General features: G+C 39.2%; 1 protein-coding gene and 1 long non-coding RNA gene across 5 annotated transcripts in view; both read right to left on the reverse strand.

Moving 5' to 3' along the window:
* Nucleotides 1–595: 595 nt before the first annotated feature.
* On the reverse strand, nt 596–1,414 carry LOC127526166 (uncharacterized). Its single transcript, XR_007933790.1, has 2 exons — nt 1,281–1,414; nt 596–801 (listed from the first exon to the last, which is right to left on the reverse strand). It is a non-coding gene; the product is annotated as an uncharacterized LOC127526166 (long non-coding RNA).
* A 16,187-nt stretch (nt 1,415–17,601) lies between these two features.
* Nucleotides 17,602–24,203, reverse strand: part of tmod2 (tropomodulin 2) — a 60,003-nt gene continuing 53,401 nt past the window's right edge. For all 4 annotated transcript variants that reach the window (XM_028822411.2, XM_028822412.2, XM_028822410.2 and 1 more), the window contains exons 6-10: nt 23,976–24,106; nt 23,609–23,716; nt 22,238–22,381; nt 21,962–22,106; nt 17,602–19,618 (exon numbers count right to left, since the gene is read on the reverse strand). In XM_028822411.2, the coding sequence (XP_028678244.1) occupies nt 19,587–19,618; nt 21,962–22,106; nt 22,238–22,381; nt 23,609–23,716; nt 23,976–24,106 (560 nt within the window). In that variant the 3' untranslated portion in view covers nt 17,602–19,586. The remainder of the gene's footprint in view (nt 19,619–21,961; nt 22,107–22,237; nt 22,382–23,608; nt 23,717–23,975; nt 24,107–24,203) is intronic.

Below are 24,203 nucleotides of genomic sequence, written 5' to 3' on the forward strand. Positions count from 1 at the left end.
TAGAAAATGGACAATTTGAATCTGAATGTGCCCTTAGCATGTTTTAAATGAAATTGGATTTAGTAATTGACTGAAATCTGATACATCAAGGCTAGAACAAAGGTTAGAGATACCTATGAGTTTGGGAAAGAATTTAAAAACATCTCCAAACAGTTGGAAATCAACAATTTCACTGCCCAGAAGATCATCTACCAATGGAGATTTCAGACAACTGCAAACTTGTCCAGACCAGGCTGCCCCACCAAGTCCCGCCTGAGAGCAGAACATAGAGTGCTAAAGAAGTCTCTAAGAATCCCCAGATTTCATCATGGGACCTACAGGTCTTGCAAGATGGCATTTCAGGGGGTGTGACAAAGAGGAAGGCCACATCGCGATTCGCTCAACCTGAGTGAGGTGCGTTGTCCGACTTTATCAACTGTTGGTGCCTTGCAGCGTGCCATCATCTGGAGGCCATTTATTAGGTGTTGCTCCTCTTCTGTGATGTGAAAAAGAACCAGGCAATGCGTGTGCAATTGTCACCTGTGAACGAGCCGCTAGAAATGCACGTTCTCGCAGGTTCCTTGCTGCAGACGGAGCCTTTGTAAAGGCGAATAACTTTATTTTTAAGAGAAAGGAATCTGTGATGCATCAGTGGTGTAGGAAACAGCATGCTAAAGAGTGGGTGGCATGTCAATCGACCCAGAATTCACACTTGGATGAACTTGTCGCTTTTACTGCACAATCATGTAGCGACCCCTCACAAAAGAAACAATGAGTTAAGTGACTTGGTGAGTCTGGGCTGGTTCAGCCTTGTGCCAGCCACTTCAGTGCCCATTCCAACAACAACATTTATTTATATAGCAAATTTTCATACAAATAATGTAGCTCAAAGTGCTTTACATGATGAAGAAAAGAGAAAAAAAAGACAAAGTAAGAATTAAAATAAGACATCACTAATTAACATGGAATAAGAATAAGGTCCGATGGCCAGGGAGGACAGAAAAAACAAAAAAAACTCCAGACGGCTGGAGAAAAAATAAAATCTGCAGGGGTTCCAGACCATGAGACCACCCAGCCCCCTCTGGGACTTCTACCTAACATAAATGAACATTTCTCTTTGTATTTAGGGTTCTCATGGAAGGACTTGATGATGATGGTCACGTAGACTTCTGGCTTTTATTCCATCAATGTAGGAACATCATGGTGCTTTGATTAGGTGGTGGTGGCGCAGGTCGCCACCACAAAAAACCGGGAAAAGAAACAGAAGAGAGAGTTGGGGTTTGTACGGATTCTAGAGCCACCATTCAGACTTGCATCCCATTCCAGGATTCCCTGTGACCCTGTATTGACAAGGTTAGGTACAGGAAATGGACAACTTGAATCTGAATGTGCCCTTTGCTTGTTTTAAATTACTGTACATTGGAATTATGAATTGACAGAAGGCAATTCCAGGGTGACAGTATTTTAAATGCACAAGAACCCGAACGGCCTACATCGATAGTTCCTTTGTGTCGCTTTATTCTGCTTTACTTGGAAAGTGAAGGCTGGCTCACCAGGGGGCAATCAGTTCATTTTGAAGATAAAAGCAGGGCTTTGGTGCCAACGTTGTGTGGGCTGCCACAAATGGATGGGTGAATCATCAGGGTGTGCTGCTCAGTTTAACTACATCTTTTTGGCCCCGTGAACACTGTAAGTGGCCAGAATGCTCATCGGTGATAAGGCCTATAAGCTATAAAACCTGGGAATGTCCCTTAGGAACACGCTACCCATTCTATTTAATGTCTTATCAGCTGTGTCTGCCCTCCACAGTGAGTGCCACCTGCTTGTTCTAATGCTCAACGGACCGTATAGAAGTTTATTTCTAACCAAGCAGCAGCTGTTATGGAGACAAAAGGAGAAATAAAAGCAGTGAGCGTTGCATTCATATGGAGTGACTCTAGGGTCCAATGCTACGCCCGTTTCCACAGGATACAAGACGCTTGGGCCAAGAGGATGAGACTGCTGCACAGATACACGGCAGATGGAGAAGAAATTATCTGAGATTTAGTTTTTAATATCTAAATGACATGAACTCCAATGTGCCCAGATTGGAAAAGGGTATCTTCCTGGGCAAGATGAGACCCTGCAGGGGCTGTAATTAAAGCTGAGGGGCTCACTAGTCCTGTTATGTGGCATGAGGGGAGCAACACAATAGCAGGTTTACCTGAAAATAGAGGACTAGGAATGAGGCCAGCTTGAAGCCACCACTCTCCACCATAGCCCTGCCAGCCTAGACTGCTATATTTCAGCCAAATTTCCAGGGTTCATGTCCTTGTTTCATGTCCATTATGTTCATTTTTACTTTTGTTAATTATTTGCATTGTTCCTTGTTTTTGATTCTGCTGTATTACCGTTGCCTTTGTTATGTGCCTTGGGTTTTATGGGTGGTCCCCCAAGAGGTGGGGCCACCTGCTTATCACCACCAGGAACTGCCCTCGGCCCTGTATATCCAGAGGGTCTCCCACTGTTCCTGGCAGTTCAAGGGGAGTTTGGTGAATGTTTCTTATTTGAGTTCTGTGCTTTTGTGATTCATTGGATTTTTGACCATTGGATTGGGACTTGTTCACCTTGCTGGCAACTCCCTTTTAGCCTTGTGTGCTCTACAGAGCTTCATGTATATACAGAGCCTTTTGTGAAATGAACCATTTTATAAAGATTTGCTGCTTGCCCTTATTACTAGTCGGGATTTGACAGTGACATCCCCCTCTAGTGGACGTTATTGGGCATTTTTGGGACTATGTGATTTGGACTCCTAGTTCTCGACATAGACAATTGATTACTTTATCAGAGCATGAAACAACAGCCAAGTGTCATCTAGTGGCAGCCATTGCTTGAACCCTAGGTTTATAGGATCATCATTGTCACGTGTAAAGAGTGCAGTTAAATTCTTATTTGTATGTGCTACTCAACATGCAATGAGTCATGTGTCTCCTAAAATGACTCTTGATGAGTTGTTAATTGGGCTATAATGATGAATTCTTGCTATAGCAATAAGTCATTTATTAACATATGGAAAAGGAAGCTAATGGGCCTATCAAGAAAGTGTGCATGAGTGGTTGGACATCAAGCATTTTGAGACGATCCCAGCGAAAGGACAATCAATAAATAACAGATTTATTTTAAAATCCATCTATTTTCTGAATCCATTGTTTTCAGTATAGGATTGTGGGTAATGCAGACTATTTTGGAAACACAGACACCCGTCGTAGATGGGACACTCACAGCCACTTTAGAAATGTGGCACCAATCAATCCAGTAGTGTGACTTTTAAGTGTAAGGGAAAAATCACAAGGAGAACATATATAGTGGACGAAGAAGTCACTTTCTACTAGGAGTCCATAACCAAAAAAAAACTGAACATTATTTTCCATAACATTTTACTCCCATCTAGCCTTTTTACACACTAGAATTACCAAAGCCTACAAAAAAAACTTGTAATCCCGGCCCACCTTAAATCCCTTCTCACCACTCCGTCAGAGTCTTTTGTGTTGTAAATGTGTCGCAAAGCGCAAGCAGCCTGCTATCCCATCATCCCCCCACCAACCCAGAAAGGGAAGAAAGTTCTCTCAGCTCAAGTCTGTTTACCTGCGTGTGAGTTGCCGGGAGTTGTAGAGGATAAATAATATATCCATTTGGAATATATGCATTTCATGTGTGTTCTGTGTCTACAACAATCTATTTAAACACATCGTTAAAACAGAAACATTTTCATGTTTTAGTAATAATTGACAAAATGTACACATTCTGCCCTTGTCAATCAAACATGGGAAGCTCTGCAGTCTACGCTGTAGGAATATAATATTAATAGGTAAATAACATTCAATCTGGTTTTTATATACAACGTACAGCTGTAACAGTGCTACTAAATAAGAACTGCATCTCCCAGCAGTCCTTTTGGGGCTGCTGGGGTCAAAGGTGGTCAAAGGAGGTTTAAAGGAGGGCAGAGGGCAAAAGGGAAAGAAAAGTTTGTTTTGTTTGGTGTGTTGTGTGTTGCGTTTATCTGTCGTGCTGCCTGCTGTTATTGGAACTTTAATTAATCATTTTGTCCTGGACTGTATTCGTTTGTTGGGGTCTGGATCGTCTGTGTACCTAGGCACTGAGGACTGTGTTGGATTCATTGGTTTTCCGGAAGAGTGGAGCGCTCCTGAACCATCCATCTGATTTCATCTTTTCAGTAACTACCGGTAGGACTGTGATTTCTTTCACCCTTTCAACATACAGATCGCCGGACTTAACTTTGTCACTTCTCATCTTCATCCGGTTTGGGTTTCATGGACTTTGCTGTGTGGTGTTTGTGTATATATGTTAAATGTAATATCGCCGAAGGGGTCAGGGGTGGTATTACTGTTTTCGTTTAGTTAATTTTGTTTCATTATATGCTTAATTGTTTGCCTTTCCCAGTGTGCTTTATTGGTCTCTGTTGTGAGTGTGTGTGGGTCGATCCAAGGCTGGGGACGTTCCTGGGATCTACTCTATTAAAATAAATAAATCACCGTCACCTTTGACGGTGTGAATCTCAGCGGCCCCTGACCGCTACATAGCGACAGCAAAAGTGCATTCTCGTACCATTGCTATCGTACTGATGTGTCAGCATGCACTTCTTGTGGCATTACGCATGTACTTTGTGAGCATGCCAACCTGTTGCTGCATCAAAATGGTGCCATCTTTCACCTTTATGCCTGGGGCAGCTGCGTTGTTCTTATGTACGAGTGGACGTTTCTTTCAGGGAGGGCTTCAGTTCTCTTTCTCCCATGTAGAACCCTCATCATCATCCAAGTTATCCTCTGTTATAGCACGTCTTTATTTGAAAACAGCAATGTCAGATCGGGGCGAGCGTGACTGGGAAAAGAAAACTGGAAAAAAAAAAAAAGAGCTAACTTTTACAAATACCATAAATTTACACCGGCTGTTCCAGACTCAAATAAATCAAATGTATGTTTTTATTCTATAATAGTAAGAACAAGAGCAGCTCACGTCTCAAAAGGTAGGCATCCAGGATCGGACCAGCAACCTTTTGATTACCAGTCAGCAGTTCTTACCGCTGTGGCACCAAAGCGGTCGTATTAAAGGGCTGTCAATGTCACACCCTAATGCGAGTTCTTTTTCTGCAGTTACATCTATATATATAAAATCCCTATGTGCGTCCAGGTGTCCGTGTGTGGGTGTCTTTTGGTGAAGTGCGCATGCGCTGGGCACGGTGCTATGCGTGATATTACTGTCAGAGAAAGTTAGAGGCGTTTTACGGAAATACAAACCAGTATTACTGCGAGAGGAAATTAAAGGTACACAATACAGTGACGCATATTACAGCCACATACAAGCCAGTATTACTGTCAGAGGAGATTAAAGGCATATTACCGACGCGCACACCTGTATTACCGCCAGAGAAAATTAAAGGTATATTACAGACGTACAAGCCAGCGGACGTACAAGACGGTATCCTTCAATAAGGGTGCGCACAAAAAGGCGAGCCTCAAAAGGACGACCTCAATTGGGCGCAGCGAATAAAGGCGCGCGTAAAGATCTGCACCTGTTGCTCTTCACATATTCCAGAGCCATTTGAACTAAATTATCTATGCGCCCTTATTGAATAGAGCCGTACAAGACAGTATTACTGTCACAGAAAATTAAAGACACACAATACACGGCGGCAGCCCACGAAGAACGGTCAGCTCAGCAAGTAAACATCAACAAAAGAAAGGCTGAAAGAAAGAAAAATACGACCAACAAAAAGAATGAGGTCAAAGTCCCTTGCCATTTAATATAGACTGTTCCTACTAATGTTTATGCACTACTGTTTTAACAGGGAGGCGCTACAGGTGCATCACAATAAGGACAAACAGACTCAAGAACAGTTTTTTCCCAAAAACCATAACCATCCTAAACTCACACATGCATTGACTACACAGTATAACCCCCCAACCTCTGGACTTCCTTCTATCCATCAACTGGGCAATATCCAATATCTAAATGGTACTGATAATAACTGCAATATCTGTATACTGTACAATATCATTACTCTCAGGGTCCAACATCCACTACTCACTGCACATGATCATCATTATTGTGCAATATTTAAATTATGTGCAATAATCCAATAGTTATTTATTCTTTTCAGTATTTAAATAATGTGCAATAACCCAAATAGTGCAATAGTTATTATTCATTCCATATGTATATAGCGTCACAGAACTTTTTTGTAACTTTTGCACCATTTGTTTATTTGTTTGTTGTGTTCTACATATATGTCTGCACTGGAGGAGCTGCTTTTAATCTCATTGTACATGTGCATAGTGACAATAAAAGGCATTCTATTCTATTCTAAAAGTGCACTTGTTTTGTTACACTTGTACCTTTTGTGAAAGTGTTTATTTGATATTTGGACTTCAGGCTTCACACATAATACAGTTTGTGTCGACATTTTGTCAATTATTACTAAAACATGAAAAACGTTTCTGTTTTAACTTGTATTTACACAGATCATTGTAGACACGGAACACACATGATATGCATGTACTGTATTCCAAATAACGATAACATTATTTACCCACTACAGCTCCCGGCAACTCACACGCAGGTAAACAGACTTGAGCTGAGAGAACTTTCTGCCCTTTCTGCGTTGGTGGGAGGATAGGATAGCAGGCTGTTTGCTGCTTGTGCTTATCGACACATTTACAAGACAAAAGACGCTGAATGGAGAGGTGAGAAGGGATTTAAGGTGGGCCTTAAATTTTTTCGTAGGCTTTAGTAATTCTAGTGTTAATGTATGCATTATGCCCATATGACACGTGTCAGATAAGTGGCTCTGAAGTCGATAGATTATTAAACTGACACGCAGGGCTATTGACTCCCCAATACTGGATAATGAATACTCAAGAAATATTCCACCCAAAAGTTCTTTTTTACATCTGTTAGTTACCCTGTATTGTTTATAGAAATGACTAAGAAAGATTTTTAATTGCATGTTTTTTATGGAGAATGGAGATAACAAAGTCCCCAACACAATAGGCTTCTATTGGAACCAATGCCGAACAAATAGCAAACAATATCAAAGTAATTCATGGAAAAAAATCTCAATTAATGTGTGTCACATAATTCATGTGTAAAATATCTAGTTATATACTCTGAAAGTCTGAAACACATCTACAAGGGGGACCCAAAAATTCACAGAATCGGTCAATAGTTTGAGAGCAGGGTGTAGTTCTTGAACAACAACATTTATTTCTATAGCACATTTTCATACAAATGGTGTCACTCAAAGTGCTTTATAACCACGGTTTTCATACTGTGGTACGCGTACCACTGGTGGTGCTTCAAGTCATGCCAAGTGGTACTCGTGTGGTCCTTTATTTTCCACGAATTGATGTTGCTAGAATGCCAATATGTTGCATATATAGTATACTACTGTAAATGCGTGGAAGACTCCAAGCCGGCTTTTATTAGTGCGGGCACCCATTTCCTTAATATATCACTTTAACATCATAATTATAGTCATTATAGTGATTATAGTGACTTTTTGTTCAAAACAAAACGGGCGTAAATTAATGATTCATTGACACTGGTACTTCAGTTTACTGGTCCTTGCGGAGTGGTACTTGTTCAAAAAAGTTTGAAAACCGTGGCTTTACAAGATGAAATAAAAAAGTGTGGGGGACGCCTGAAGTGTGGAAGGACCAGGGGAAAGAGGATTGTCAGGGACAGTTTCTTCCCCGGTTTGATAGAGAGCAGCCCCCTTGGTTTCCAGTGGGGTCATGGGTTATGAGCATGGGGGCTCAACCCTGTTGGTACCCGTGGCCACCGCCAGGGGGCACATGGACCTTTCCAGGGCCTTATTTGGTCACGCTTCTGCCACACCCGGAAGTATGGTCGGAAGAAGCTCGTTAGGCACCTGGAGTCCATCCAGGTGCCGTATAAAAAGGAGCCGCCTCACTCCATAAGTGCCAGAGTCGGGAGGAGAGGACAAAGCCTGAAGAGGAGTGGAGGGAGAAGGACTGGTGGCAAGAAGGGACTGAATGGTGCTGGTGTGTTGTGTTGTGTTTACTGGTATTGTGGACTGGTAAAACTGTAAATAAACGTATGGAGTGTGGCAAAGCCTGTCTGTGTCTGGGTTAGGGTGGCGGTACGCCCCCTAGTGGCTCACAAAGGAAATTAATACAGTATAAAACAAACAAACAAGTTTAGACAATACTATTATATAGTATGAAACAAAGAAAAAAGGTAGAGTCGGATGGCCAGGAAGACAGAAAAAACAAAAAAGAAACTCCAGTTAGGCTGGAGAAAAAAACAAAATCTGCAGGGGCTCCAAGGCCAAGAGACTGGCAAGCCCCCAATGCGCATTCTACCTAACAGAGATGGTGTAAATCAGTCCTCATGGTTTACAGGCTTTACATGCTGCTAGGTATTGTATGCCAACAGTCCGGCTAATCAGTCCGCCGTGTGGCATTCTGTTGAGTTGATTGCGTGTGTAGTTCTGGCGTACAATTGTGTGCGTTACTCGAGCGATTGTTGATCTCCGTCCCACCCTAGTGGATTTCCAAGAGACAATGAGGATCGCCTTTTTCGACGTTGATGGACTTAATTCGTTAAAGAGTTTGTTCCACATGGGCAGATTGATAATCGGCGACATTACATTGAGCCGTTGAGGCATTTTCGGTAAATCATCACAAAAAGAACGGACCAGAGAAATGGCGCACTCATAAACTAGAGTTTGCACCAAGACAGTGCCCCTGCCTACATCTGCAGCACGAAGGTGATTTTGTGCCAATATAACCTGTGAAAATTATTTCAGAGCCATGCAATTCAGCTAAGAGAGAGAGAGAGAGAGAGAGAGAAAGACAGATGGACAAATGACAACTGGAAGGCAGGTTAGAGAGATGGACAGAAAACACGTGAAGGACACACAAGCTGGCTATTTAAAAGTGCCGATTGACCAATATGGTTAAAAACTACTGTAAGAAAGGCGCTATATTGTGCCTGACCCAACACAGATTGGTGACAGAGGCACTCATAACATTGAGGATCGTAGACGCAGTGGTCAGCCAAGGAAACTTAGTGCAGCAGATGAAAGACACATCAAGCTTATTACCCTTCGAAATCGGAAGATGTCCAGCAGTGCCATCAGCTCAGAACTGGCAGAAACCAGTGGGACCCAGGTACACCCATCTACTGTCCGGAGAAGTCTGGCCAGAAGTGGTCTTCATGGAAGAGTTGCAGACAAAAAGCCATACCTCCGACGTGGAAACAAGGCCAAGCGACTCAAGTATGCACAAAAACATAGGAACTGGGGTGCAGAAAAATGGCAGCAGGTGCTCTGGACTGATGAGTCAAAATTTGAAATATTTGGCTGTAGCAGAAGGCAGTTTGTTTGTCGAAGGGCTGGAGAGCGGTACAATAATGAGTGTCTGCAGGCAACAGTGAAGCATGGTGGAGGTTCCTTGAACGTTTGGGGCTGCATTTCTGCAAATGGAGTTGGAGATTTGGTCAGGATTAATGGTGTTCTCAATGCTGAGAAATACAGGCAGATACTTATCCATCATGCAATACCATCAGGGAGGCGTATGATTGGCCCCAAATTTATTCTGCAGCAGAACAACGACCCCAAACATACAGCCAAAGTCATTAAGAACTACCTTCAGCGTAAAGAAGAACAAGAAATCCTGGAAGTGATGGTATGGCCCCCACAGAGCCCTGATCTCAACATCATCGAGTGTGTCTGGGATTACATGAAGAGACAGAAGGATGTGAGGAAGCCAACATCCACAGAAGATCTGTGGTTAGTTCTCCAAGATGTTTGGAACAACCTACCAGCCAAGTTCCTTCAAAAACTGTGTGCAAGTGTACCTAGAAGAATTGATGCTGTTTTGAAGGCAAAGGGTGGTCACACCAAATATTGATTTGATTTCTCTTTCATTCATTCACTGCATTTTGTTGATTGTTGAAAAGAAATGATTAACACTTCCATTTTTGAAAGCAATCATTTACACCATTTTTTTACACCTGCCTAAAACGTTTGCACAGTACTGTATATGTATATATTTATATATATAATATATATATATATATATATATAATATATATATATATATATATATGTACAAATGTATACACGTATCTACATTTTCCCTAGACAACCCATTTAGCAGAAACAGTTTGATTTTATACAAGCAACAATCCGTGTTTATGTCACAACTACAGTAGTAATAGGACTGAAGCACTAGGGACATGCTGCCCTCTAGTGGCAGACACTGAACTCTGCAAAACTACTTCTGAACATTTGAATAAAATTTAGAAAGGGAAAGGACCGATCAGCCTGAACAAAGCTTACCAATCCTACCCACCTAATTTCTCCAAAATTTCGTCAACATTCGAATGTCCCTAAAGTCCTTCTGTCTGCCACACTTCTATGTAATTTATTTTGTGTAACTGTGGTTCTCTGTGTGTAAAGCAAACAAAAACTTTCCAATATTTGTGTGAAATTCACCCTTAACAAGTTTCCAAGGTGTTCCATGTTAGTCACTTCACACTATGTGCTGTCGGAGTCACGTGGGACTTGAGCAGACCCCCTACCGGGCTTGTCAACCCCTCCTTTCATTTAAGTTTGACCCTTGCACTGAGAAAAGCCATGCAGATGCCCTTGGCATTTGGGCACTCCTCGACTATGCGGCTATCTGGATGTGCTGTACTCTTAACGGCTAATACTTCAGTGTTTGATGCCATGTCTGTTACAAGTTTGAAATCTTACACCTTGAGACTGCAATTTCAGGGTTGCTGAGGGCTTTGCATGAAACATTCATTCAAAATGCCGCATTGAAGAAATCCCTAAAAGCTTACAAGGCCCTCATTGTTGCAGGGAATTGCAAAGATATTTTTAGTATCCTGCCTGTAAGTTGGCCTTTACTTTACAATAAAACCTTTCCAACCCCTTCAAGTATCATCATTCATGTGATGCTTAATAAATTGCACACAAACATTTGTGAACCTTTACTTTTTAAAGCCCCATTCACAGCAAGTGTCAGATACAGCCAGCATCTCAAAGCTATGGCTATTTGCTTTAATCCATTTTATTTTATCCGGTGCAAGTGGCTGTTTTTCATCGTAACATTTAATCCCTACATATAACATAATGGAGGCTGTGATTTATGGGAGCAGACAAACATGAAGTTGAATTAATATTTGATATGCCACTGTTTCCTGTATGCACATTCTTATATAAATATCTATTAAATAAAAGTGCTGTGGTATCCATCTAAGATGAGTTGAAATCTAAGGTAATCAACATAAACCACAGCATTAACATTTACAGCGCACCATCTGTTGGAATGTATTTTGTAATGCATGTAGCAATAAAATTAATTTTCCTTTCCAACAGGTGGTGCCTTACAAACATTTGTATTACAAATATCTGTGATGTGTCATCTGTTGGAATGTCAAATGCAATGCATGTGTCTCTGTTATCTGCCATTTGGTATGGGGTTTATGAAAGCAGTGTCAATGTTTGTGAAGCACCATTTGTTGGATGACAAGTACAATGCATTTTATTACTAAACATTTTAGTGATGCACCATTTTTTGCAATGATAGAGACATAACTGCATTTTGTAATGCATGTAGTAATAAAATTAATTTTCCTTTCCAACAGGTGGTGCCTTACAAACATTTGTATTACAAATATCTGTGATGTGCCATCTGTTGGAATGTCAAATGCAATGCATGTGTCTCTATTATCTGCCATTTGGTATGGGGTTTATGAAAGCAGTGTCAATGTTTGTGAAGCACCATTTGTTGGATGACAAGTGCAATGCATTTTATTACTAAACATTTTAGTGATGCACCATTTTTTGCAATGATAGAGACATAACTGCATTTTGCAATGCATGTAGTAATAAAATTCATTTTTCTTTCCAACAGGTGGTGCCTTACAAACATTTGTATTACAAATATCTGTGATGTGCCATCTGTTGGAATGTCAAATGCAATGCATGTGTCTCTGTTATCTGCCGTTTGGTATGGGGTTTATGAAAGCAGTGTCAATGTTTGTGAAGCACCATTTGTTGGATGACAAGTGCAATGCATTTTATTACTAAACATTTTAGTGATGCACCATTTTTTACAATGACAGAGATATAAAGATTAGATGGTCACACGAACACTTATCCTTTCATTAAGGTGGATAAGCTTTGAAGTCATGTAAATAGCCTACTTATGAATGCTTGCTGTTGTGACAAGCACACATTTGTCCTGCTCCACAGTTTAAAATGACAAATCAAACAATTCAGATTTGAGTGATGTTCACATTGCAGACTTTCATTAAATGGGATGTGCAGGCTTTTCAGTCTCACAACACTTTTTCTACACGGTCCCCCCGTTTCAGCGCACAATAGTGTTTGGGCCAATTGGCGTCACAGGTGTTTGTGATTCCTCAGGTGGGTTTCATGGCATCATAAGATACCTCAGCTTTCTTCTACCCTTTGGGGTCTGTAGTTTCCATTGTACAACATGAGGATAAGAGCTGAGCCAGTGAAAGGTAATAAGCCATTATGAGGCAGAATAAGACCTCTGGAGACATTGGTAAAACCTGAGGATGACCTAAATCAACTGTCTGGAATATCATGAAGAAGAAAGAATGCACTGGGAATCAGTAATGACAAAAGGACAGGTGGGCCAAGGAGGACCTCCACTGCTGATGACAGAAGAATCTTCACTATGGTAAAGAAGAAGCCTCCAAGGCCTGTCTGACAGACCAGAAACAGTCTTCAAGGGGGCAGATGTGGACATGTCAGAGACAACTATCCGCAGGAGACTTCATGAACAGAAACACAGAGGACACACTGCATGATGGAGACCATCAGTGAGCCACAAAAACAAGATGGCCAGATTAGAGTACGAGACTTCAAAGAGCCTGCAGAATTCTGGAAAAAGGTCTTGTGGACAGAAGAGACAAAGATGAACCTTATCAGAGTGACAGCAAGAGCAAAGCGTGGAGACAACAAAGAGCTGCCCAAGATCCAAAGCAGACCATCTCATCTGTTAAACATGGCGGTGCTGGGGGTGCTATGGCTTGGGCATGTGTGGCTGGCACAGGTCCTGGCACACTTCTCTTCATTGATGATGGAACTTCTTACGCCAGCGGCACAATGACTTTTGAGGTGTGTAGAAACATCGATGTGTGCACGTTCCAGTAAACACCTCCAAACTCGCTGGATGGCACTTCATCCTACAAGAAGATCAAGACCTGAAACATACTGCTGAGGGCACACAGGAGTTTATCAAAGCTACAAAAAGAAAAATATATAATAATGGCCAACCCAGTCACCCAATATAAATCCAGCCTTCTATATAATGAAGAGAAAACAAGCCCCCAGAGACAAGTAGGAGCTGAAGATGGGCGCATTAGAAGATCCTCAGAATCGCCAACTTCAACCAATCATTGCATGCAAGGGTTATGTGACAAAGTCCTAAAAATATGACAATGGCTTTAGCAGACCTGCCATTTTTGTGTCCAAACGTTACGGTGGGGGGGGGCCGCTTATGAAATGTTTAGTATGATTGAAGTGTACGCAAATCCCTTAAAATAAAAGTCTGTAGTGTAACTTTAATCACGATGTCCTAAATATGACGGCTTTAACAGACCTGCCTTTGCTGTGTACAAAACATTATGGTGCCCTGAAATTGGGGGGGGGGGGGGGGGGGGGGGGGGAATCGGGGGGACTGTGTCAAGAAGGTGTTGTGTGACCAAAATGTGTGCAAATCCCCTAAAATGAAAGTCTGCAATGGGCACTTTAATTACATCTGAATTGTTTGATTTGTAATTTTAAACTATGGAGCAGAAAAATGGGTCTTTGTCCCAAACATTATGGAGGGCAGGGCCTGTCTTTTATATATTATGTGTGTGTTGTAAAGCATGAGAGCATAGAGCGTGTCACACAGGTGGTGGACTTACTATTATTACAGGGAAGAATTTAAATGCGAGATGGCAACTAACTCAGTTTCCATTTGCCTTAGACTGAAGGAGAACCATCTGGAAGGCTGATGACATCACTTCTGCCAAGGATGCCAACTGCCCCTGCTCTACTGCTACTCCACCTCACCACCAACAAGAAGAGGTTTTTATTGGAGACTGGACCTTTGCCAGGACACTTTTGATTGAAAGCTCCCTAACCTGTTGGCACCATGACATGCTGAACAAAAAGCACCATCTTCTCTTTATTTTGCTTCCCCTCAACAATGGACATTAAACAGGTACCCGCTTGTACCAGTTTCCTTGAGTATTTGGTCAGTATATATGTATTTTATACACACTAGCTGTGCTACACATCTCACATAAACCTCACCATTGACATTTGCAGTGCAAATGTATTTTGCAATGCTTGTATTAATAAAATGCACTGAATTTGGAATTCCAACAGATGGTGCATCAAACATATTTGTAGTAATAAAATGCATTACTATATTAATATAGTGTATTATACTGATGGACAAAAGAAACAATTAAGGGGTCTGAGTCATAAATAGGAAGTCGATTAAAATTCTGGTAAAAGGGGTTAATCAGCAGCAAAAACTGGGTACTAATTGAGGAAAAGGTTAGAATGAAAACCTGTAGTCACTGCAGCCATCCCTGGATTGAAGTATCCACACTAACAGTAGGTGTTTATGTCTCTGTATTTGTGGGTCCATCTGGTTGCTATGTCTCCGTCATTCTAACAGGTCATAAACATTAACACCGCTTTAACAAATCCCATACTAAATGGCAAACAACAGAGGCAAATGCATTGCATTTTTCATTACAATGGAAGGCGCATCACAAACATTTGTACTGATGCAGTTTATTTGAAATGTTTGTAATGTGCCATCTTTTGGAATGACAAATAAAAAGCATTATAAAATATTCAATGCATTGTGCAATGCAAACGTTCATACTGAGGTCTATGTTGGCTACATATATAAACATAATGTATTTGTACTTATTATATAATGATATTATTATTACCACTATGTTACAGTGCTTGTTGTTCCTTTGTATTGTTGTGATATACCATTCCATGAGACAATATTCCTTGTGGTCTGTGAGGAGAAACACAAAGCTCTTTGTTTCCAGAAATTTCTATCAAAGGAAGGTGAAGTTGCTACTTAGTCACTGATTGGTTTATTGGAGTGGTTGTCAAACTGAGTCCTGTGGACCCCCTGTGGAAATACAAATACTAGTAAGTCCTCTAAAAGGCAAAAACAACACTGCTGTACTTTTCTGAATGCAGGACAAGAGAAGAGAAAAATAGTCAGCTAGTAAGATCAGTCAGAAGTAAAATGACTCACTCATTGTAGAATTGTGTGAAGAAAAACCTGCAGCCAGGACCAAATCTGTGGACTAAAACAATATTATCTTAAAGTTATATCTGAGACTTCACTGAACCCTGTACATGTTGGAGCATCACAACAGTTGACCGACTTAACTCCAAGCCTTTAGTATTTCAACTCCCTCATAACCGTCAACCCTTCAAACTTCGGGTTGCTCCAACATTACCAGAGCACAATGAGAATCTCCGCTAACTGCGCTTTGCTTATATTCATCAAACTGCAGTAAGGTTATCCTGGTAGAGCACGCCATGGACTGTGCATGGAGTCATTCGCCGGATACACTCTTAATATAAAATTGTTCTTTTTGGACAGGACTTGCTTTTGCTCTTGTTGAGGTTATTTTGCCACTGTAACTAAAATGTTCTTTTCAAACTTCATATCCCAGCACTGAATGTGGTCCATTTGGACAGACAAACCAGTTTACAAGTCGAGATTTATCACGAACACCCTATGAAGTCGGATCTCGGAGTCGGACAATTCAGAGAGTAAAGCTGCGCAAATCCTCCAAGTTGTGAGGTAACACTGATCATTCACCTCAGTTAGTTGTATAGAACAAGATGGATTACAGCAAGAGAGTTCACAGAACAAGCTACTAAATAATCCATGATAAAACCAGTGCCTTTAAGGAAATAAAAAACAGCAATAAACATTGGGTTTCTTTTCCTTGATCTCCTGCCAACCCAGCAGCTGCTGTCCCTCTCTCTGGTTCTCATCCCAACCATGATCCAGCATCCATGGGACTTCTATCATACTGCTACTTATCTATGGTCCAGCAGGACCCCAGGAGTACTCGATTGCTTCTTGTTCTTCTGTGATGCTCGGCAAGAGTGCCATTCCTCTGGTTCCCTTGCCGGACGCTACTGACTGCTGTGCCTCCTCTCCACTGTGCTGGTTCCCCCCACGATACTCTCTTCTCATGTCTTGGTTTCTCATGATCTCTTTGTAACCTACATGGGATCCTTTTGCCCCAGTGTGGGTGCTGCTGCCTTGATTATGCTCCAAGGAGTGTTACTGAGGAAACTGGCTCAACTGATTGAACCTTCACATGCAAAGGAGTTCTAGCCAATCTCCCCAACCCACCACTTTGGGGGCTGCCGTTTTACTGTTTGTATGCACCCACACCCACAGAGCCTGAGTGCAATGGTTTTATTAATAGCTCAGGCACTGCCACAGGCCCTTAATGTACAGCACCATACATCTTCATAATCATTAATAAAATAATATGTACATGTCCACTTCATGTGCACAACTGGGAACTTTGCTGTAGATGTATTCTTTTGAATGGGGAGCCTTAAATTTCAAATATTGTCTGAATATGAGCATTCACTGATAAGTGGGATGGCCTAGTTGGCTGGAACACTGATCTGCAAATCTCATGCTTGCCAGTTACAGTAAATCTCCATCACCGACTCCATTGTTACATAATGCTAGTGACTTCTCAATGTCGAATTTTAAAACCAATTTTACAGAACCCTTAAAATTCCTAGAAACATTACTCACAATATACAAAAAAATATACTTGCTTGCTTCTTAAGAAAAGTAGTGAATCCCCCTAGTCGTAAACATGTTGAACTGTAAGCCTCAAGTCAGCCCGTTCCATGTGGCATGCAGATATTCAAATTACCTGGTCTAGATGAAGCTCATTTGTTCAAATAAATTAATACTTTGTTGCCTTTCTTTCAGCACAGAACTGGATCAGTTATGCTTAGAAACAATCTAGAAATCCCTCCTGCAGTGAAAAGCACTAGTATCACATTTTTACACCTTTGGCCTATTACTAAAAATAACTGCCTCCAGTTTAAACAGGTTCAATATAACGTATGTTGTCAGTTAAATGTTCAATGACTCTCAGTGAGCTGCTTTACCTGCCAGTGCTACAAATGTAGAATTACAAAAACATTCATAAATTACACTTGCCATTTCAGTTACTATGAATAGAAGTATTGAGTAAATAAATAAATATAAATTCAGATAACAGTTCCTCAGAAACATCACCTCAAATAGGGAATCTAACTGGGGCTGTAAGTGCAGCAAGGGCATCACCACTACCTGGCTCTCTGTAGCCGTATCCCTCTGTAAATATAACAATATACTGAGAATTACACAGGCCCATGGAAAAAATATTCAAAAACAATAGTAAATCACCAAAGAAATAATTCGGTTTTTAAATTTTACCAATTTGTTTTGTCTACAGCTTTATTCATCGAGTCTAGAAATTACAGACAGGCACAAATGATATGTAAAAACATTTATTGTTCACCAGATTTTAAACTGCATAGTGCTTTTCAGCTATCTTGCACATTGACAACACACAATATTTTCCTTTTTCTCAAATGAAATCCGGAACAGTTTTGCACCTTAGCTTTAACTCGTACACAATGAACGATATAAAAAGCAATTTTCCATGAAGAATGGAATAGCAAGGGTGTACACACAGGATCACGGAGGCAAAAAAGATGGAGTGATGGTTGAGGGTGATGTAACACTTCCTTTACAATACAAGTATACATTCTCTATTTGGTTTATTGCATGCATTTACGTGGGATATTATGTCATCCACTAGTATAAAATCAAAAAATAAAAAATAACCACTTCAGCAGTGTATAATTCAGCATTTGAGTCTTGTACACTTGGGGTTGGGTGGCGGTGTTGGCCTAACTAATCTCCACATATCCAAAAGCATGCATGTGTAAAGTACTCTTTGCTCATTTGATGTGCAAGTGGAACACATAAGACTTGAGACGGTCTTCCATGCAGTCTTTTTGAAGTTTTACTGATTTCATACCTTTTATTTTTTTTCCCCACACACCCCATTATTTTTCAAGTGTGTGGACTTTTTCCTACAAGCAAAGCAACAATATCCCACTGGGCCTGATGTTGTTATAAAAGTTACACTTATTGTCATTATAGAAATACAGACATACTGGAGGAACATCATGAGGTTCATATCATTGTTATGTTGACCAATTTATTTTTCTTCTGATATATTATTTGAAAAAGAAAAGGTCAGTAACAAACAGTTTTCCAAGGTGTGATATATTCATATCTAATGAAAACTGCATCAGTCACTAAAAATGTAATTTGGTCTATTCCATAATGGAATGTAAATTTGTTTAGGATGCACACACATTTTGGTCATTTGTCTATTGTTTTGGATAGGAAACCATATAATGTATATTTTTATGCACAACTTATTTTAAGGACAAGGGGGGAGAAGGTGATAATTACAAGCTTAACTCTAAGGGGAGAAAAGAGTCGATTCTTCATTTGGCAATATGCAAATATGCATTTCTGGGAAACAGTTTATTTAGCACTTCTATACAGCACTCCTCCACCACCGCAAAAGTCCCTTTTTTGGTACCAATTAGATGGACCAACATTCTAAAAACAAAAAAAAAATTGTATGGTGATGTGGAGGCCTCATATTAAACCAGTTCATAAAGAGACTCCTCTGCTCCTTTTTCAGTTTCTGCTTTAGGAATGTTGGTTTTTGGTACATGTGTAATTTAAATGTGTGCTTATCATGAATAATCAGCATAGTAAGAAATGTAATTTTACAGCACGGCTATTTTTTTTTTTCACATTATGACCTTTCAAGCACAGACATCAAGCAAAAACTACTTGATCATGAGTGCCTTGTTTTTGATTCTATTTCCCATCTAAAAATTCAAACTTCCATATTTATCTCAAGATCTTTTATAAATGCTACTCTCAAAATAAACTATCAACGAATGTGCCGGTTAAAAGATTTTTTAACAGTTAAACAATACAAATACAAAAGTTTAAGGATAAACAACAACAGCATCCCCATTTCACTGAACATAATGACAAAAATGGTTTTGAAAATCTCCTACCAGGTGAAAGTGTTCATTTAGGGCATTTCCTCATCTGTACTCGGTTTGTGAAGACTTTCCTCTTAATATTAAAAAAGAAAAAAAAAAAAAAAGTGTAGCAAACACTCTGGGTTTAACACGTCTTGCTTATGGAACTTTAACACAGTCACTTGAATGATCAATGTTTTAAGACTGCCCATACTGGGAAGGTGGCGGATGCTTTTCAATGGATTAACTAGGTTAAAACAGTTAAAATATTGGAGAGGGTTATTCCAGTCATTTCCCTTCTACCCAGAGTACTGAAGTATGAGGAATGCCTTGCCCCGCGTTTGGCACAAGACCTTCTAGAAGATCGGAAATATTCCCACAGTCAGGTATTCAACATTTATAAGTCTCCTTCCACTCGTCTTCTGCGAACTGCAATATGAAAGGGAGAGGGAAGGAAAAACAAACAAACAAACACAAATTAAAAAAGAGATAGTCAACAAGTCATTTGTCACATCCTTTACCATCATGCATTATTAGTTCTTAGTTCTTTTAATGCTGCGATTCTATATTAAACAACTACATAAAAATAGCAGGCAAAATACCACAAAAAGAAGCTATCTACAATGTATTTCGAGGTCTTCAGTTCACAGAAACCATCACCTACTGGATGGAGTAACATTATAGAATAAAAAAAAATTTTTTTAGTTAGAAAGCTATCAACATGTCAAATATGGCTCAGATGATAGCAAAATATTATGATTTTGATGCATCGTGAAAGGTAAAATCAGTGCAGTTAGAAAAACAATGTCAACATCATCTTAAAAAATAATGGTGAACATGCAAATCCCATCTACAAGGTGAAACAAAACCATCATGCTAAGAACACAAAAGAAACACAAGGCAACTGTCTTCTTGAAGGAGTATCATGCAGTCTAGCCTACTTAGAGGTACCATAAACACCATATACGCATCCTTTTAGACTGGACAGAAGAGAAGAGAAGAAGGAAGCTCTATAGTTATAGGTATGAAAAATCCAAACTAAATATGGGAAAAAGAAGAATAAAAAAAATATAAAGAAACCTGTACAAGAGCACATCCGCTTTTTATATTTACTAACAATTACAATCATAGACAAAGTTACAGAAAATTATATAACATGCGTGTATAGAAATGTATACTAGTTTTCCTTGTGAATGTGTGTGTTTTTTTTTTTTTTTTAACAGATGTTAAATCTAATAACTTATTTTTATTTTTTAATGACCACTGCCCATGTCAGGAAAACTGTTTGCCTTTAGATACATTGTGAATACTTGTAAAGGTTCTGTTCACTTCTACTGTCCTTTCAAAGTTTCTCACTATGTGTTGTTTTGAGTCCTGTACTATTTGCTATTCAATCCAATTCAGACTGAGAATGGGGGCCAGGTACAATCCTAGGAGCATCTGGCACAAGGTTAGTTGCCTACTACATAACTGAACGTTTCAATTCAACTGTTTTTTCACATTTCCATACACTTTGCATTTTTTACTAGAACATTAGAACAACTGTGACTAGAACAGGCCAGGTCTAACAACCTTGGCCATCCTATTCACCTAGATTCTCCAAAACAGCATCGCATCATGAACAGAAGGTCCCCTAAAGTCCTACTCTCTTTTGCATGGAGAACCATACTATTTATGTGCTTTAAATGCTGTATTGTTCTGTGCAAGACAGCACAATAGTGCAGTGATTTGTGTTGCTGCTTTACAGACTGAGTACCATAAATTGTAATTCCAACCCCAGATATTATGCATGTACAGTTTGCACATTTTTCCCTGCGTCTGCATACATTTTCTTCCATGTACAACTGTTTTCTCCCAAATGCCTAAAGATGTGCAGGTTAGATTTACTGCCAATTTCAAATTTCCCCTGTTATGGACTGGGATCCTATCCAGAGCTGTTTTCCTGCCTTTTGGCCAGTGCTTCTGGGATAGGCACCATTCCCTGTGACTCTGACTTGGATTAAGATGGGCCCAAGAATGTTATGATTGATTTTTTTTAAAGGTGTCATTAGTTTTAGTAAAGAAGCTGCACTGGACTATATAACATGTTTTTATAACACCATTATTGATTTCTTCCATAAGACTTTCTAGGTGTAGTCAAGCAAATATCTAACAGCAAAATTTAACATGACATGATCTCAAAACTGCTCAGTTCAAATCAAGGATGTAGGGGATGAGAAGTAGCATCATATGCATGGCAGGGACCAGAGCCCTGGATGGGACTCCAGTTTATCACAGGACCAGTTTATGCAGACCTACAAGTGTCCAATGTATTTCAAAATTGAATTGCTGGTGTTCAGACCATTTGAATTCTTTTAAGAATAAAACAATAAAATGGAACATGTTTCAGTTGTACTGTATATTTTTATGGGGCTTTTTGTAAAATCCTTAATTACAGGTAAATTACTAAGATTTTGTTAGTCTAGTACTCAAGTGAATGCTTCACCTCTTACTTGTACAGCAGTTACTTCTGCACGTTCCACACTAATAACTCCAATGAACCCATGTGAAAGGGACAGCTCGAAAAAATATACTGCTACATGTATGTCAATATGCTTTTTACGCTATAGCAGATTTCTCAACGTAACAAAAACAGTATTTCCTTTACTTTATCAAACTCCATGTCTAAAAAGAGATTGGTCAGCAGTATTGACAACACAGACACCCTGGCGAAACAGAAGCGGGCCAAGTTAGGCATTGCATTTCTTCCTATTTTCCTGTAAATATTCTCACCAAGATCATTGTTCTTTGTGATGGCAGCTGCAGCTCTGGCTCTTGGACCTTGTTGAGTAAAATGATATCCAAATTTCAGAATACTGTTATTGTGTTCTAGCATCTTGGCAATTTCCATTTCCACAGTAGCACCCAGTTGCTGCCTCTGCATTATTAAAAAAAAAGCAGCTGTTTCATATCTTCTTGACTTACATCTTATTAAAAACTAAAGCACATTAAATTGAACAGGCATAGCAGATATTCAGTATAACATCATCACTTTATATTTATTCATACCTGATTATCAATTTTAATTTCAGATAATGAATCATTTTCTTTCAATGCCTCAATTAAGGCCTGAACACCAGTCCCAGTTATGAAGTTGGATTCCAGATTAAGACTCTTTAATGTCTTGTTCATTTTCAACATCTCCGCAAATGCCTGTGTGAAAAGAATAATAAAAAGGATAATTACAAAAGAAATTTCTCTTAGCATTTACATCTCAATTCTAATGGTTACTTAGCATTATACTAGTATTTGCAGTACATTTTTGCTTGCTCCAACAATACAGCTGTGCTATTCAGTACATAATTACCTTTCAGCTGATTAAAGACTTAAGTAAAATGTAAGATTCTGTCTCATTGTCAGTATACAGTACTTAACTTTTCTTTATTTTAAAAGTTATTTTATGTATTTTAATTCGGCTTTATAGAAGTGACAAAATAATCACTTATTTTAAGTAGATCATTGCAGAGAACTAAGCAATAACTGTAGAGTAAAGAAAAAACAAAGAATTTTTATAATATTGCATGAGGTAGTGTGGCCAAGTGGCTACTGTTCAAGATTGCAACTGTCTATGGATGCCACACACTGATACCAATAAAATAAAATGCTGTTTGGTGGTTAATGTAAAATGATGTTCATATCACCCATCAACACAATCCACAAATTTCCTTCTGGGGCAATAGGTGTTTGTCAGGATTTACTATAAAACCGGAGTCCAATTATGCATTTCTTACTAGGCACAATCCTCCAGCAAACCAAAGGAGATGGTCCAAACTTATTAAAATCTACCATTCATTTTTCACTTTGACACAAAAAAGCCACCATTTAACCAATTGCTATTTTATAAGACATCTTTTCAGAGAACACCACACCTCAAGATAATTTACAAAACTAACCCAAAATTGACTGTCTGAATTTCTCTCTTTGACACAAAAAGTACTAAAGTGAATGTAACATTTAAATAATGATTACTTCATTCTTATCTGCAGAAAACAAAAGTCAGTGTGACCCAAGTGCTTAAAAAAATCCAGCAAAATTAACTGCAATACAGGATAGCTACTTTTTCGGATATCTTGATATTTGAATTTCATGTGTATTAAGACAGAATAATAATAAAAAAAAAAAAAAAAATCAGATTTACATGCCCTGTGTGTTCCTTAACCAAGCTCAACTTTAAAATCCATCAATCATATATCTGCCAAGTAGCTAAATCAATCCCAAAAATCACTGTGGACTTAATAGGCAAAAACTGATAAATATTGTACATATCTCATTTCACATGAAACTGTCACCTTACAACATACATGACCACATTCATATTAAACAATCAGAGCACTCAATTTTAGTGTAAAAAAATATGTAGCACTTAATTGTAATACTTACTGCAGCTACTGGATCATTGCTGCGTGTTGCTGCTAGACTGAACTTTTTTACATGTTTATTCTTTTCCATGGCTTTTGAAAATTCTTTAAGTGTTGGAATAGGAATGTTCTTAAAGAAAGAAAAAAAAAACAATCAGGCATTGCATGGATTAAAGAAAGACATGCTGCCACAAGGATAACTGTACATGCTGAATTTTATTGCATTACATTCTAGTTAATAACGGAATAATCAAACAATCTGCCTCATGGTGTTGACCCTTATTCAATCAGTATTTAGGAAAGACAGTTGCAATTTCTTTTTTGTTGTGCTTGTCCACAGTCCCCTATCATTAAACTGGTAAATTGTGTAGTATTTGCATAACAATTACCTTAATGTTGTTCAGGTTAACCTCCAGGAGAGTTGGATCATTGCCTTTTATTCTCTGTAGTGTTTCTTCTACATTAGTAGGGTTAGGTGGTTCGTCAAAGACTGGTTTTACTTTCTCCCCTTTAACTACACCTTAAAAGAGATTACCCAATTCAGAATAAAATGAACAAACTAATAATTATTAATTTTATTTTAAAAATCTATGCCTGAAATAAACAGAATTTTGAAC

This window comes from Erpetoichthys calabaricus, chromosome 17 (genome assembly GCF_900747795.2).
Source record: "Erpetoichthys calabaricus chromosome 17, fErpCal1.3, whole genome shotgun sequence".
Classification (NCBI taxonomy): Eukaryota; Metazoa; Chordata; class Cladistia; order Polypteriformes; family Polypteridae; genus Erpetoichthys; species Erpetoichthys calabaricus.